Source organism: Accipiter gentilis, chromosome 11 (assembly GCF_929443795.1).
Source record: "Accipiter gentilis chromosome 11, bAccGen1.1, whole genome shotgun sequence".
NCBI classification, from domain to species: Eukaryota; Metazoa; Chordata; class Aves; order Accipitriformes; family Accipitridae; genus Astur; species Astur gentilis.
The window spans coordinates 2296378-2313574 of record NC_064890.1 but is presented as its reverse complement, the minus strand read 5'-3'; the positions used below and the strand labels follow the sequence as shown (position 1 = coordinate 2313574).

The window sequence follows — 17197 nt, the reverse complement described above, 5'->3', positions numbered from 1 at the left end:
TTCAGAGATCTGGAAAATAATGCAACACAACGTGGGCACATTTCTAACCAAGTAACCATCAATGAACCAGAGCTGTTCAGAAAAAGGCCAAGGACTGTGAACTCTGCCTTCAGTCATATATATCAGTCCTACTGCATAATCCATGATTCTCATCAACATTGGGACCAAAACCTATTTTCATGACCACTTTAAAAGTGAATGAAATTTTATTAAGAGACAGGTCTGTAACCTGAACATCCCACAATGGTGGTCTTGCGGGTACTTTGCTCTTTAATGCTGCAGGATTTGTTTTTAATTCCAGGGATCTCCTGGCTATCCAGGACCAGTGGGGCCAAAAGGAGACAGAGTGAGTTTCATTCCTGGGTTTCAATGGGAAAAAAAGCTATTGTATTACCCTGATCTCTAATTTCTAAGAATTTGCACAGTGACCTTTGGTGAATAAGAACTTCTGAGCTATATGTAGCTAGCCCTACACTGCCAGTCTTCAGCTTGGAGAGTTGTCCTTCGGCTTTGCTAGGAGGAAACGAATGTCTTTATGGAGAAAAGTGCTCAGTCCTTACCACAGGCCCTTGGCACATTTCAGTTGGTTATTTGCAGAAGAAGGTAGCACTTAGTTGTGTCATTCTGCCTTTGAGTTTCCACTACGAACAAGCCTGTTTGCATATATTTAGGACACAAAAAGGTAAGACTTCAAGATCAGTTATGGGCAGATCCTAGGAGCAGTTGTCCTGTCCTTCCCTCAACACCCAACGCACATTCCTCCTCCTTCCTTGCATCCACCTGAGCTGCCTGTATGGCTACAGATCAGGGAATGGATCCTGCTGAAAGCCAACCTCCTTTTTTTTCCCTAGGATTAGTTTTCTTCCGTGGTAGTAAGCAAAGCTTATGTTATGGCCGTGTGGTTTCTGGTACCTCTGCCAGAGTTGCGGCAAGCAGGTGGTTTGGGTTTGTAGCTCAGGGAGGGGCTGTTTGGTTTTAAAGTTGCTTACGCTGATCATGAAATTGCACCTATGTCATGAAACTGCCTGTCTGCACCCAGACCTCCCATCACAGCTCAGCTGAGTGTGTCCCCTCTTCCCTTTGTGCGCAGGGCGAACCAGGCTACGTCCTGGGAGGAGTGGAGGTGATTCCTGGCCGAAATGGGCAGCCTGGTCCCCCCGTGAGTATCATATCCCAGGTGTGGTGGACCCTTCAGCTTCTCAAGGGCTGGCAGAGAAACAAAGGGAGCTGGGAGAGAGCCCACATCCCTCCCTCTCTTGGTTTTCATTGTTGCAGGGACACAAAGGGCAGCCAGGGGTTCCTGGGGTAGCTGGACCACCAGGTTTACCAGGTTTACCAGGGCCACAGGGGCCACCAGGGATCTCCATCAAGGTGAGCATGGTTATTTGAAGCATAGTTCTGTGATGTACCGCAGAAAGAGGACACCCGGCATAGACCCCAATCCCTGGACACTGTGTTCATTCAAGGGCCCTGGGAACACATGTGTCTTCTCTCCATCATGGCATTCGGCCATTGAGGCATAAAAGGAGGCACTCTGCAAAATATTCCCATCACCAGGGCCCTGCTGTTCAACACAGCAAGAATCGATGATGGAGCTTGAAAAGGTTATGGTCAGCCCATGTCTGACAAGGGACTAGATTCAGTGGTCACTAAGACTTTTCCAGCTCAAGGTCACTAGGAGGGTTGTTTGGTGGCTGGAGTGAAATTCATAGGATCACTCGTGCACAGCCAAAACTGGACTGATGATCGTCACCAAGTGTCTCCTTGCACTGGGGGTGGGTCAAAAAGTCTCAGCAGACACCAAGAGACCTAAAATCCCCTCCTCTCCCCTAAGGGTGGGGGTTGACACCAGATATTGTAGATTGAGGTGTCTGGAGCATGCAAGATAGCAGACACCTCTAGTAAAGCTCTGTCTTCCTTGGGCATGGGAGTTTTAGTCTCTGGGCTTGTCAGCCTGCAGGAGGTTTTTGCTGGGACTAAATTTAGAAAGGACCCCCCTCTCTAAATTACCACCCCATGGTAATTCTCCTTGTCCCTTGTGTTTCAGGGTGAACCAGGGGATTCAGGTATCAGGGTAAGTACCTGAGATTGCCATTCACTTTTACATGTGATGAAAAGCCTTTTTATTATTTCTAAGCTGCCCAATAGGCTCCAGTTTCCACACTTACCAGATGTCCATCAAGACCCATAAAGGGCTGCTGGGACATGCAGTAAGACTGTCCTGTGCTTCATGCAGGGCCCTCGTGGGAGGAATGGCCTCAAGGGTGACAGAGGAGGCATAGGAGAGCCGGTGAGTGGTCCACCAACGGCCAGTTGCTGAGGAAGAGCTGCCAGCCACAGTGGGAAGGGGCTGTTGGCCTCGGGATGCCCTCTGCCACATGGGGTGGGTGTAGAGGCACAATGTCTACTGCCAGTTCTCATCAGCCACTGCTTTGGGATGCCTCACTCTGCTGATGAGGTCTGGCAGATTAAGCAGGGCCAATTAAGCATTTCTCACTTTGTCAGCTTCATCCTGTTGACCTGTCACTCTGGAATTGCCAAAAGGGAAATGTTAGAAACCCAGCAAAGACATGGGATAACAGCCGTTCATTTTGCCAAGAGCAAGGACATGCTCTTCTTCATGGCACAGAACAAAGCGCTTAGAAGTGCATCCATCACAGTGCTCACCTTGATGATAAACTCTATGGTGTAGTCAATCATGTTGGCAGACAATAACATATGTCGCCTGATGAAGGCTACTCCAAAGTGACAGTGATTCACTGTTGAACCCCCACTGTCTCCATCATCCATGGAGGAGCTGAGTGCAACCCTGCTTCTTCCCACATTCTCCCCCACCCCAGTCTCAGGAGGACAGAGAAGAACTAGGGCAGGTCCAGAGGAGGGCAAGAAGGTGGATCAAAATCTTAGGATGACAAATGGACCAAACAGGCAGCAGATTCAAGACAAACCAAAGGAGTTGGTTCTTCACAGAAGTCCCGCAAGGATATCTGAGGTGTAGGAAGTTTGAGTTCAAGGGGAGATGAGAGAAGAAAAGAAGTCCATGGAGGACTACTAAGGGTAGAAGAAACCATGTTTGGTTTGGGAAGTCCCTGCGTGACAAATAGCTCAAACCTGGAAGATTACTCCGGGACTATATGCATGTCCTGTTCTTGCATCCCTTCCAAGGTGCCTATTACTCTCCATCATCGTACATGGGTGCTTTTTTTTTATTACCTTTCCCATACTGCAGAGCTATATCCCACAGAGCAGCCATTTCCATATGACAGTCTTCACCATTTCAACACCAGAAACATCACTACAGTCACCCTCTTACAGCAACGCAGCCATGAAGAGCCACTGGAGAAGACACCCACTGCCAAATCAACATGCGTACCCAGGCTCTATCTTCCCATGTAACAAGCAAACACATCTTTATTTTCCCTTCCTGAGTAAATCCATAGCCTATTTGTGAGGAAAAAGGAAATTTGGGAATACATAAACTTCTCTATAAATCCTGAGTTGCAAAGGTACTGTTAAGATGGGCACATCAGGATATACATTTCTCTGCTTGTGTTTCTTGCAGACTTAAAAATAAACTGTTTCTTTAGTATGACTGGTAACAAACAGTTCAGAAGAAAAAGATTTGATGATGTATCTTACTTTTTAGGGGAAACCTGGATTGCCAGGCCCTGTAGGGCTAGACGGAGTTCCTGGACTGCCTGGACCAAGAGGAGAGAAGGTCATTACTTGTATCAGATGCTTGGTGAATCCACCAGCCCGAGGAGGAACTGAGAATAGCTGAGACAAAGTAATATCAGGGTAGAGAGCACAAATAAAGTGGAGGCATGTAGGGATTTCCCCCCATTCCCTTCCACTCCTTGCTCATATGCATTTGAGTTTGTGCATGGCAGAAGAGATGCTCCATCTCCATCCAAGCCCTTGTTTTCCTCACAGTCCTCTTGTTTCCACCCAGTGGAAGATCTTTGCAGTTCTTGCTGTCAGGAGCAGGGTTTTCTCCCACACACAGCCCAAGCCCTGCATGCTCCCTGTCCCCTGGATAGGGCTGCTTCATTGAATGCCCCACGCTGCTTCAAATGGTCATGGGAAACGTCCACAGACCCTTGTTTTTAATTCTCTTCTCCAAGTCATTGTTTGCATCTTGCCTGAAGGTTACTGGCTAGACATATGTCTTAACTGAATGGTTACAGAGCAAATTTTTCCCCTCCTGCTTTGCAGGATGGCTAAGAGCAGAGCTCTGAAGCAGATAGCTGGGTAGGACATATCATGCTCTACAATTTTGGGGATCGACTTTCTTGAGTGCAATGCTGTGCTTACCTTGCAGGGGATGGCAGGAGCTGGCAATCCTGGCACTGTTGGCCCAAAGGGGGAAAAAGGAGAGCAGGTGAGTTGGCAATTTTGCAGTGAGATTTGCTGCTAAAATCCCCTTGGATGGCTCAGTGTCTCCAAAGTCTCCTCCTATACCTCTTTTTTATGTTTTACTGTGAGGGACCATCTGTGGTTACAAATGGAAGGGGTCAGAGAAGGGAAGATATTGGGGCTTAAATTCTGAGTTTTCACTGTTTCTTCTGTTTTTCAGGGGGTGGTGGGACCTCCAGGAGCACCAGGACCAAAGGTGGGTACTGAAATGCTGAACTTGAGTCCCTGTGCCTGGTACTCAGGTGCCAAGGAAAGCATCTAGCTCTAACTATCATCATAGGGTGCAGGAATGTTGGCCCCTTACTCAAAAGCAATAATATTACATATCAGCAGTCACTGGTCTGTGGAAGTCATTGCTGCAGGGTTGCTGCAGAGACCTGGAATAACAGCGAGATGCTGTATTTTAATAAAATAATAACTGACATTTTTGTGGCCAGTGAGACTCTGCAGAACTGTAGTAATTCATGTTAAATGTGCTTGGGAGGAACATGCACCAGGGCTTGATCCCAGCTCTGATGGGATAAGGAGGTAGGAAGATGTAAGGAGCAGATTATCTCACATCTGCATTTTGGACACTTTCCTCTGAACCATCTAGGCCCAGACTCATTCCCATGTAATTAAATGCCTGAATCAATTAATGTCATAGTGCCAGAATGCCTCTCTCGGTGGAGAAAGATGAGCCCTGTGAGAAGTGATACAACCCATCCTGAAGTTCGAGTTTTCTTCTGGAAGTGCCCATCTTTTTCCAACTGTTGGGGGAAAAGGAAACTTTGACTTGACCAATTCTCTCACCTTCCTTAAGAGCCTGGGGTCGGTGGGAAGGAATGATTTTGGTGTCCTGGTGCTGCCAGAGGAAAAGGACTGGACAGAAGTAGCTCCAGTCCAAACCTGACAACTCTGTCATGCCCCCAGGGAAGACGATGCGTGGCAAGGACTGGTCAGGACAGGACTTACAGCAGGCAGGAAGATTTTCTTTCAGACTGCTGCTAATCTCCCAGCTCTTGCTACTCATGGAGATGTGGAAGTTTGACTCCAGCACTTCTCCATGCAGCAAAATACCTGGAAAGCTGGGGGTGCAGGAGGAATCATTTGGTCTTGGCACGTACAGGGACAATTGCTGTAGGAGGAAGGAGACTTTCTCCTGAACCAGGAGAAATGTCTCTAAATTCAGTTTTGAATCAATGTTTGGTTTTTCCTGAAGCATCTGGCTTGAGCTCATGCTGGAAGTTTGACACCTGAGAAAGTGTCAGGGGGCCTGAATTTTCCCTGGTACAGGGAGTGCCAGGCATGGGTTTAGGTGGTCCATAAACCATCTCAGCATGGTCCCAGGTTGTTATGGCTCTTGGAGGAGCAACCACTCAGGATTGGGTTGTGTGGCTCTCTGCTCGCCCCCTTCTCCACGTAACTCAGGATATACTCTCTGAGTTACTACTGATGGCCAAATGGATCTGAGTCACTGATTTATTTCAGGTCCGTTAAGGTCAAAAAACATCTATGTTGAACCCAAAATAAATTATTTTCATAGTTCCAAGAGAGTTGGAAAATTAAGGAAAAATAATATCCAAGGAAATTATTCATTCAGCTTGAAACAAAGTAGTTTGCTTTCTTTTGCAGTGGTGGTTTTTTATTTCATAAAATGGAAAGAACCTTAAATCTGTAAAGCCTTTGCAAGTGCTAACAGCCAGTTTGCTGCTCACATCTTGCTCTTCACAAGGGCAAATACCTCCTTGAATCGCCCAGTCCTGATCCACACAAATATCGGTCTGTGGCTGGGTGTTTCATGGACTCCCCTTGCGAAAAAAGCAAAATTTGGCAAGGTGCTCACTGGTGAGGTAACGGTTGATGTTGCCCATGAGCTTCTTCAGCTTTTTCTGAGGTGCCAGCAGGGGTTGCAGGAGGCAATCACAGCTGCTCTCTTGTGTTTAAGTTTGGGCCGGGACCACCGGGGAAAGGAGAACCAACTGGGCGAAGGGTGTGCCTCCAAATGAATCGAATCAGAAGGAAGCTTTAAAAATTAAGATAAAAAAAGAATATGTAAATATAGGACCCACTGTAACTGGGCCCTGGACCAGTATCTCACCTTGCTCCTCTTGGTTATGTTCAGCCTCTGAGCTAAGCCTGAACCCACCCCGCAATCCTAGACCTCCACATTACCTGTGCTGTAAATTCAACTTGTCCAAGAGACTGTCTCATCTTCAGCTTTCAAGCTCCTTGGGAGGAAACAGGCTGATCAAGCTCAGGATAGTCCATATATACATATTGTAATATATGTATATTATATACTAGATGTTTATGATACAGCTATATAGTAACTATATATTATAACATACTTGCAATTTAATATTAGGCATTATCAATAAAGTATATACAGTGATATGTTGATTATACAAGATATCTAGATAGATATCTTGTATAGATACTATACAGGTAATTAATATGCAATATACAATCTATAAATGCATGGACTATATATATATAAAATATGCTATATACTATATATGACATATATGTAAAAAAATATTTTTTTTTCTATTTTATTTGCTTTTCCCCCTGCTTTCACAATCTCCAGTGGAGGGCACATGCTCAGCACACTCTTCTGCAGCACGCAAGCTTCCAGGCTCATCCTGCTGTGCTAGTGGATCTTTGTCTTAACTAAAACATCTTCTGTTTTCCAGGGTAACAAAGGGCAAGGTGGTGTTAAAGGGGAAAAGGTGAGACTGGCCAGCACTGGAGCACAGAGTAGGAGGGGAGGAAGCCCTGGCTCTGTTTTTGGGCTCAGAACAGAGCAGTTGAGGTATCCGGTTGGAGATCCAGAGGGAGGGAATTTGAGGTCCCACCAAAGGCTTCTCCCAGTCTGGCAAGAGGTAACTGGGCCACGTAGCTGTATGCCACATCCCTGCAAGGTTGGGGTGCTCGCTGCTGCTGAAGGAGCTCGCATGCAGCAATGGTAAATCCCCGGGACAGTCTGGGACTAGCAAACACTGACAAACAAACCTTGAATACTCTTTGCCAGTCCGTACTGAGTATTCGCAGGTTGCTTTTATTGAGCTGTATTTCATGTTTGCTGTTTTTACAGCTCCCCCAGCTGTACTTGTTCTGTAAATGCATTTGATTATAACCTCAAAGATCAAAAGAGACGGCCGCGTTTTTTCCTAAGAATAGCTGTGGTAGCGTAAAATGGAAATAGGCTGCCAGTCTTCCTCGAGCTAGCGCACTTTTCAGGAGCAAGGCCCTGTAAGCACAGCGGGTACGTGTACTTGCAGCTTCCAGCTTCGAGCAGAGCCCTGGGGCTGGGTTAGGCAAAACACTGACCTGGTCTGGTAGCTCCCATGCATCCCGTGGCTGTCTTCATACCTTTTCTTGCTTGCAAAGGACCATCTTTGATAGCTTTACCTGGGATGAGAGCTTGCTGCTCTGCACTTGGTCTCCTGGTAGATGGCAGCCAGGTGTGCTAGAGATAGGCGTGGGGATTTCCATCTCTCGCCCAAGAGCCCTTATAGCTCTCTGTCAGAGGTGTCTTGTAGTCAGTAAAAAATTGGGCTGAAGAGCTTCTTCCCTCCCTCTGGCTGGGAGGTTCTCACTACAGCAGGGACCAAAAGTGCTGAATCTGTTTTCACTCTGATGGAAATTGTCTTTTGATGTCTATCCTAGTTTCGGCTGGGATAGAGTTAATTTTCTTCCTAGTAGCTGGTATAGTGCTGTGTTTTGGGTTCGGTATGAGAAGAATGTTGATAACACTGATGTTTTCAGTTGTTGCTAAGTACTGTTTAGACTAAGTCAAGGATTTTTCAGCTTCTCCTGCCCAGCCAGCAAGAAGGCTGGAGGGGCACAAGAAGTTGGGAGGGGACACAGCCAGGACAGCTGACCCAAACTGGCCAAAGGGATATTCCATACCGTGTGACGTCACGGCCAGTATATAAACTGGGGGGAGTTGGCCTGGGAGGGATCACTGCTTGGGAACTAACTGGGTGTCAGTCAGCGAATGGTGAGCGATTGCATTGTGCATCACTTGTTTTGTATATTCCAATCCTTTTACTATTATTAATGTCATTTTATTATTGTTATTACTACCATTATTAGTTTCTTCCTTTCTGTCCTGTTAAAGTGTTCTTATCTCAACCCACGAGTTTTACATTTTTCCCCGATTTTCTCCCCCATCCCACTGGGTTGGGGGGGAGTGAGCGGGCGGCTGCGTGCTGCTTAGTTGCTGGCTGGGGTTAAACCCCAACAATGTCTTACAGGGCCTCCCAGGACCTCCAGGGCAGAAGGGTGACCAAGTAAGTCAAACAGTATGAGAACAACATGTTTCACTATCTTGGGAAGATGTCCTGATTTTCTGCAGCTTGTTCCCCATGTGCAGCTCTTGCAACTGCAGTTGAGTGTGTTTATGGTGGGCTTACGCGGAGGTGAAGCCAGCAGGGATGCACCTGAGCTTCACCACAAGCTCAGCGTCTCCTCTCTGTTTTGTTCTTGTACTTCTGTGATAAGTTTTGAGCTGGTTTAGGGAATGGAGGGGGGAGAGCAATGAGCAGAAATTTTTCATTGCCACAGACTGTTCATTTTATGTCCTCTCGCCTTGCAGGGGAACCCAGGATTTCCAGGTGCTCCAGCTATGGGGGTAACTATGAGTGGATTACCGTCCTTCTTGTGCTATAGCCGTGCAGCATCACCACCAGTGGTGCCAGTAGACCAAGGACCAAGAGAGATGTGTCCCACTGAACTGCAGGAAGAACTAATGGACCTTTTCCTTGACCCTCCAGACAACTATGTTTTCTGCTCCCTTGCTCCTCTTCTTGTATGCCCAGCCCTGCACCACAGTTGCCCACTGGCTCTTCAAAGGAGCTTCGCTGCTGCGTAGGAAACATAAAGATAAAGCCTTCCCACCACTGAAGCCCTGTGCTCCAGGCCTGTCCCCCACTCAAGCTCCTCATTCACAGTGGGATTGTGTTGGTCCCTGCTGAAAAGGCACTGCTGATGGGTCTTATTTGCCTCATTCCCATGCGGAAACAGGGCTTCTACAGCCTCCTCTTCATGTCCCTCCAAATGCTAGGGCAGCTTTAAGGAGAAACCTTGTTGGTGGCCATCTCTGCGTGCCCCACAGCATTGCTGTAAGGGCTGTGGGAGCAGCTGGAGGTTTCATTAAGGACTGAGACCCACCACCAGGACAGACTGATGTGTCCTGGTTGGAATGAGCCAGGGCACCTTAGGTTTCTTCCCTAGCAACGCTGACGGAATTGTGTTGGAGACACAAGGTAGGAAGGCAGCTCTGTAGTGTCTGAACCCAGCTCAGGGCTGCTCCGCTGGCTTGTAGTGCAGTCATTAAGATTTGTGGCTGTCTGAAAGTTTGTAGTGCAGTCATTAAGATTCGTGGCTGTCCGAAGGTTGGTCCTTGGTGTGTGTTAGCAAAGGCTAGAGCAGGTATCTGCCAGTAACCCCTTGCATGTGAGTGGTCGTTCAGTCCCATCCTGGGAGCTAACACCTACTGAAGTTGGTGGGATTCCTTCACAAGCTTCACGGGGTTTGGGATTTGGCTTGTAGCCATTTCTGGTGTTTTATGATCCAGTGCAGGTGATGGGTTTCCTATCCCGTAGCAAGGCTGAGATTGTCTTGCTTTGGAAAAGGTAACTTGAATAGAACCTCTTTTGAAAGGGAGTTTTTTTTCCAGATAAGAGAGCATTTCTGTGACTTCTTTTTATCCTCAGGTTTTGGGACCTCCAGGCAAAAAAGGTGTCAGGGTAAGTCCATTAATTAGCACTGCTTGAAACTTAGATGAGATCTTCACCTGAAAAAGTGTGGGCTGGACCATGTTTCACCGTCTGAATCGTATCTCCCTTGTGATTGCCTGGAGAGGAGAGGTTGGAAAAGTAGCAATAGCCTTGCCCTGCTGATATTTCTTTCGCTTTTATTAACATTTGTGCCTGTCATTCTCTTCCTAGCCTCAGTCTGTGGGGAAATTTGGGATTTCCACGTGCTAGTTTTAGAAGGCAGAGATCACTGAAGCACAGATCCAGCCCACTCAGAGAAGCTAGTTCCAGCCAAAGGAGACATTGACATAAAATCAAAGCACAGCTGAGGCTGGAGCAGACTTCTGGAGGTCTTTAGTCCCACCTCCTGCTCAAAACAGAGTCAGCTTCAAAGCTGGGGCAGGTTGCTCCGGACTTTGTGTGCCGAGCATCTCAGCAGATAGAGATTTCCCCACCTCTCTGGGTCCCTGACCCAATGTTTGTCCTCCCTGTGTCTGGAGGAAGTTGAATTTCTCAAACCAGGGAGATCTCTGAGACAGAGCTGTTACCTGCCTAGGTTGTCCATATTGTACATCTGCTTTATAGCACAGCAGATACAGTTCACTTTTGCAGTGGCCTCGTGGTGGAACGTGGCCTGGAATATCCTATTTAATTATTTTTTTTTAATTCTTGATAGCTCCTTGCCAACGTGCAGAGAAATAAAAGGTCTCCCTTATCCATGTAAGGTGTGTTTACTGCAGGACTAAATCCTCTTGTTTTTTTGATGGCTGACATTCATGAAATACCCTTCAGTGCTTCATACCTCCCTCGCCCCTTAGAGACAATGAGTTTTGTCCTTTTCACTGGGCTTGGATGTTGGAGCCACCTCCCTTCATTGGTCTTATTGTCTAGACCGCTTAACATTGGTTAGCAAAAATGTCTCCTTTTAGGTTGGTTGCCTTTAGGTGGTGGCCTGGGACCTGAATTTTATCCTGCTTATGTCACTGTAAATGTATACACGATGCTTTACGGTATACAAGTTGCAAGGCTGGAGAGGGTGTAACTACTGTGCCGGGGTTTGTACTGCAGAAGCCCAGGTACCGCAGGGAAAGCTTCAGTGTAAACCCAAAGATGGATGGATGAGTGGGTTGGCAAGGGAATGGTTTTGTGGGTGTATTAGAAGTGCAAAATGCATCTCTAGAGAGCCACATGAACAGGGCTTTGCTTCCTGCATGATATTATTAGCTTTGAGAATGTCTTTATTCACAGGGAGATATTGGGCCAACAGGGGCCCTGGGACCACAAGGAGACAAAGGAATACAAGGAGACAAAGGAGAGAAGGTAATACGCGTGCTTTTCTTGGCACATCCTTTATGGGTAGAAAGGTTTATTTTGTTTGTGTCCACAAAGGAATCTATGAGGCAGATTGAATTCCTTCCCGCATCAGTGAGAGATGCAGCGTTACCAATGCTCAGCTCACCCAGCTTCCCGTGGTCGATGAAAATGCTTAGGATCTTCTCTGTCTTTTTCTGCCAGCTTCAGATATGGAGATTTATGTCCTGAGCTTGGAAGCTGCTCTGGCAAGACGCTGTATCTCCCTCTGCATCTTGCTTAGCATCAAACACAGCATCAGCAACTGCCTCCCAGCAGTTATAGCAAGGATGGGAAGCAGGCTGACCCTTGAGGGGGCCGCAAAGTCATGGTGGAGTGGAGACTGATAACAGTGAGCAATGGCACAGGACATGTCCCCAGGAGTGAGATAATGAGAGGAGCAGGGTCATGCCACCACAGCTTGTGCATGGCGATGGAAGAATTGCAGGCAAGATCTGCAAGATTGGGATGGGTAAACTGAGGCACATGACAGGTTCCCCAAATAGCGCTCTAGTGAAAGTTGGGTCTCCACAACAGCATCTCTCTGAGGTGGCGAGGAGTGTGGTTAAGAGAGGGGGTGGAATCTGGGAGGTGGGACTGGCACAGGGTTTAGCCCTAGCTGTCTCTCTGTCATACGTAGAGGTGCAGAGAGGAAAAGCTCCCCAGGCATTACACTGAGACACACATCATCATTGATTTTTGCAGGGAAGTCCAGGTTTTGGCGTTCCTGGTCAACCTGGGCTGAAGGGAGATCCAGGCGACAGGGTGAGTGGGGCAACATGCTAGATGTGGAAAGGGGAGGCCTAAGGGGGCAAATCAGGAGGTTCAGAGGCAAAATCTCTCTGGCACCTCCATGCACGTGAATTTTTCTGGCCGTCACCCATGAAACCTGTCACCAGCAAATTAATACTGGGATGGTCACAAGGAGCTGGGCTGTTACCCTGTGGCTGGTGATCCCGTGGTGGTCTTGTGTGATAGGGTAGTTTTCACCTGACTGTGGAAGACAGTGGTAAGGGGGGGCTTCTCCGAAATGCAGAGAGAGGATTCCTCATGAGTCTGGAAGAAAGCATAGGTGGTCAACGCTCAACTGGTAATTCTGTGAACAGCAAAGCCAAGGAAGCCCCCGTTCCAATGGCTTTGTGTCCTGAAGGTGACCTTGACCTTTATCTTCCTGACTTTTGTGTCTAAGAAGGTGCAAGCTTCTGGTGGCTCCCACATGAGTTCACTGATGTCTAGTAAGGGTTGGGTTAATGGCTTGGTGTTCCCGTCTATGGGGATATTAATAGTCCCTTTCACTTTAAAGCAGAAAAAACTTGCAAAACCTAACATCTTTGAGGTCCCCACCCCTCTATCAAAGCTCGTCATCAAAGTATTAATGGTTTCAAAGTGGGGAAGGCGGACGTATCTAGACAGTGTGTGCTTACAGCAGCCCCTCTTCTCTTAGGACACCATGTGTTTTCCCCTTCCCTGCATTTTACTACGCTGTTTCAGCTGCTAATACCTGCAACCAAAGAGCAGCTTTGCAGAACTGAGAGTGATGTTTACACCCTTTAGATACAACAGAGGACCCTAACCTGAAATTATTCTACCTGTATCATTATTGTTTTGTGACTAACGGTCTGTATTTCTGCAGGGAAATGTAGGTTTGTCTGGCAAACCAGGTCAGAAGGTGAGTCTGTGCGGTGATTGCAACGCGTAAAGCATTGTCTCTTAACTGATGTCTGTGTCACCCAAAGCAACTTGAGTCAGTGGGGTTTTATCTTTGCCACGGGGCTAGTGTCAAAACATAGGCAGTGTTCAAAAGCTGAAAGGTCTGAACAGATCCTGCTTTGCTGGAATCTCTCTATGACATGCAGAGCCCTGCATAGAAAAATAATGAAAAGATGCAAGAAATGAGGCCTTAAAAAATTCTGAAAATCTTAGTTTGTAGGATTTCTCCTAGCAAAGGTTCAAAAGTGGCCAAGAGATGTCTGGAAAACATCCCAAATGTGGTGTTTGTTCAGTGAATCTGTCTTGCTGTGTACATTTCTCAGAGTTGCTCCCCCGCTTGGCCGAAGGAGTGTATGGAGTTGGGAAATATTACAGCATGATACATAGCCCAGTGAATGGAATATTTAGGTTGGATCAGCTTCATGGCCATGGAGAAATTGGATGCCAAAAGAGATAAATGAGAGACATCCAAGAGAGGCTGTGTTAACAAGATGTGTTAATGCAGTTGCAAAGTGGAGAAGGCAGCAAGAGGTATTTTTGGGTTGGGAGAAGGCACGGTGAGGTGGTTGAGTGATGAGGAAGGTCTCTGTTGTACAAACATCAAGCAGAACAGATGCGTAGGTACCCATGCGTGAAAGCTCAACTGATTTTACATGGGAATAGAAGTTAAAACATGGAGGGGGGACTGAACCTGTGGCCACACCGCTCTCTCAAGACTGGACCCATCTCCTGGGTCACTGCTAATGGGCCACCTTATTTGAGCTGCAAAGCTTCCTGGCGGTGGAGAACCTCAGAAGAGTCTGTCCTGCAGTGTTGGCCAAGGCTGCGCATGGGGTCTGGATGGACTGCATTAGAGATGGATGCTTTTCACCCTAGCCCGCTAAGCAGATACCATGAGCACAGTCCTTCCTAGCACAGGGTGGGTGCTCTGAGCTGAAGCTTCAGCCAGGAGTGTGGAAGCAATTGCATAGCCATGGAGCCTGGCAGGCTGTCTGAATCTGCCCTGCAATGTCTAAAACGTGAGGACTGTGAAATGCAGAAGAGGAACTTAACAACAGTCTTGTTTTCTTTAGGGGGATATAGGTCTGAAGGGAGAGAAAGGTGAACCAGGATTACCTGGGAAACCAGGCGAGACCGGACTAAGAGGTAAAGATGTAAGTAGAAGCTAACAGTCCAGTCAGTCATGCTGAACCCCTTGGTACACCACTCCATACCAAGCTAACAGCCCTGGGTTTTGGCCTTGCAATAGCAAGTAGGAACAAGTGACAAGATGGTACCAGTCAGAGACATGCACGTTATACAAGCCTGGCTGGGGAAGAGACAGGTCTCAGCACAACAGTGGTCAACAAAAGAGACTGGACAAACTACATCTAATTAGGCATGATGGTTTGCTCATCAAGGGATCTAGCTTCTCATCTGCTCTGTTTGCTCTTTCATTGCGAGTGAGGAGGTAGATCCCGTGCAGACTGTCATTAGGGTGTGCTTTAGGCTATGTTTCGGGGCTGACTCTCTTTACCCTTGGTCTGGGAGGAACAAATGCGTAGCACCATGCTATTTGTGTCGCAATGCCTGGACGCAACATTTCTTACTCGTTATTCAACATCATGAGTTCTCGTCATTGAGTCACTTCTGTCTGCCATGCAGGGACCTAGCACAGTGTGCAGCCACAACAGCCCTGAAGGGCTGGCTTTTGGTTTTAGGGCATAGTAGTTCCTTCTTGCAATCAAGCAAGGTGGCCCCTCACAAAAGCATCATAACTGGCTTCTGGAAAGCCTCTCCTAACCGCAGTCAGTGAAGACCTTTCTTCAGTTCAAAGGGCCGAGTTGATCCCTGAACATCAAGTGGAATAGGATCACTAAGGGAAGGCTTAAAAAAAAAAGCAGAGCCGTTTTTCTGATCCTGAGGCACTGCTGCCCAACAACCCTGACCTCAGAGCCACCGGTGATTTCAAAATAAGAGCTCTTAACCCAAATAAGAAATTAGGGTAAAAAACCTTGCTCACAGGTGGAAATGTAACCTAGCACTTTTGCATTGTGTTGTAGGGAGAACCAGGGAAGAAAGGCATCTCTGGGACCAAGGTAATCAATGGGGAGCCCACACCTTCCAGAGTTACATAGGTACCAAACGCAGCAGGCTCACTCAGAGCTGGAGCTCTGGGTACAGCAGTGTAGAAGAGCTGCACTGAGTTAGAGTGAAGGTCAACCCAGCCCTGCGTCTCACCTCCGGGAGTGACCAACTTCCCTGGAGGTCCTGGGAACAATGCAAAAGTAGGATGTCCTGTGTGAGAGGTGATGTCTCATGGGCTTGATAGCTCTTGGTAGATTTTGCTTCCATGAATTTAGTCACCTCGCATAAGCCTTTAACACCCTCAAACCCCCTGGGCAAGGCATTGCAGATGTTAATTAAACAGCAGCTGGAAAATTACACCATGTGATTTGTTTTGAAGCTGACCCCTGCTCACTTCATTTGCTGTTTACTTGTCCTTAGGTTAGGTGAGACTATGAAGAATCCTCTTCACCTTGCCCTTGGCTTTTCTTTCTCTTATTTTAGCTTTGGTTTCATCTTCCAAAGCTAAATGTTGAAAAAGAAAGGCTTAAAAAGAAATAAACTGTATTTTCTTTGAGAGATAGTTCTTTATGCTCTGCAGCAGATGCAGAAAACAATATGCCACAAATAATAGTGGGGTTTGGTGGAAATAACCTCATTCTACCCCTAAATATGAATACTGACACCCTACACCTTCTGCCCCATTTACTTCATTTATGGGACTGCTGTAAAACATCACCCCTAATTTAAGACATCTCAGATGACCATAAACCTGCCTTTGTCCTGGCTTTCCAAGCATTAAGCAATGCCAAAGAGGAGATCTAACCTGCATTAGAGCCACTGGAATGGTAGGTTGGTTTGGTTCTCTCCCTTTAAACTCCTCCAGGTGTAAGTGCAGTAAAAGTGGTATCACCAATGAAGGTTCAACCTGATGGAAGCAAACAAGCTACTGCTCCTGTCTTTTAGGGAGAAGTTGGTGTCCCTGGAGAACCAGGAGAGAGAGGAATCAGGGTAATAATTGCTGTTATTATAATCTTCTGCCCAGGTGAGTGGTGGGGCATCAGGGGAGGCTGCTCTGCTGCTGCCCAGGCACCTCTGGTCTGTGTGGGAGGAGAAGACTTCCTTCTCCATCCCAACAAGAGTCCTCACTTAGAAACGTCCATGTGCAAGTATTTCTTTTCCTGCGTGAAAAAATCATAGAGCGGGTAACATTCTTCTTGTTTGCTTTACTTTCTTGAGCTGCTGCACAAGCTCTATTTCTGATTGCTTCTCCAAATCCTTTCGTGCAGGGTCCACCTGGACTCCCAGGACGGCATGGAGAGCAGGGGATAAAAGGCGATACAGGACAACCTGGAAAGGATGTAAGGCAATCCCTAAAGGAGCAGCTGAGAGAGGGTGGACTTGGGATAGTACAATGCCAATCAAAGAAAGAACCATATTTTTTTTCTGCCTTACAGTCTGCAAGGCATAGAAAGCTCCCTCCACCTATCCTGCGGGGGGAATCTCCTCTTCAAAGGGGAGATTAGGGCTGTTTCTCCCTTCTTGTTTGATTAGCTAGAGCACAAGTTAAATAGCAGGACTGTGTACTGGGGTTTCTGAGTGTGCAAAAACTTCCCCAGCCACGCACTGCTGGAAATGAAATACTTAACACTGTCTCAGTCTGGTGGGGAAGGAAGGGAAATGATGCACTTATGCTCTCTCTGTCTGATCTCCCTCCAATAGCTTTGGAAAACACCGTCTAAGACCAGCTACATTGTCAGAGGTCTCAAAGACACGGTGTTTCTACAAACTTTGTGAAACTGAGCAGCTGACTAGAGGAAAGTCCCTAATGAGCCCACCCACTGAGGAAGAGGCTAATAATCTCACCCCTTATTAAATATCAGAGAACTCCTCCGCAGGAGAGATGTTGAAATCCTGATTTCATTAGCTCA

At 47.1% G+C, this 17197-nt stretch overlaps 1 protein-coding gene across 1 annotated transcript in view; it reads left to right on the top strand.

Annotated features, from left to right (window-relative positions):
• LOC126044322 (collagen alpha-1(VII) chain-like) overlaps positions 1-17197 on the top strand; it is a 110148-nt gene that overhangs the window by 30398 nt on the left and 62553 nt on the right. Inside the window, exons 29-47 of the mRNA XM_049813751.1 lie at positions 302-346; positions 1091-1159; positions 1276-1371; positions 2048-2074; positions 2237-2290; positions 3647-3718; positions 4322-4381; positions 4577-4612; positions 7092-7127; positions 8658-8693; positions 8999-9034; positions 10119-10151; positions 11409-11480; positions 12216-12275; positions 13144-13179; positions 14294-14374; positions 15263-15298; positions 16233-16277; positions 16556-16627. Coding sequence (XP_049669708.1) covers positions 302-346; positions 1091-1159; positions 1276-1371; positions 2048-2074; positions 2237-2290; positions 3647-3718; positions 4322-4381; positions 4577-4612; positions 7092-7127; positions 8658-8693; positions 8999-9034; positions 10119-10151; positions 11409-11480; positions 12216-12275; positions 13144-13179; positions 14294-14374; positions 15263-15298; positions 16233-16277; positions 16556-16627 — 1002 coding nt within the window. The remainder of the gene's footprint in view (positions 1-301; positions 347-1090; positions 1160-1275; positions 1372-2047; positions 2075-2236; positions 2291-3646; positions 3719-4321; positions 4382-4576; positions 4613-7091; positions 7128-8657; positions 8694-8998; positions 9035-10118; positions 10152-11408; positions 11481-12215; positions 12276-13143; positions 13180-14293; positions 14375-15262; positions 15299-16232; positions 16278-16555; positions 16628-17197) is intronic.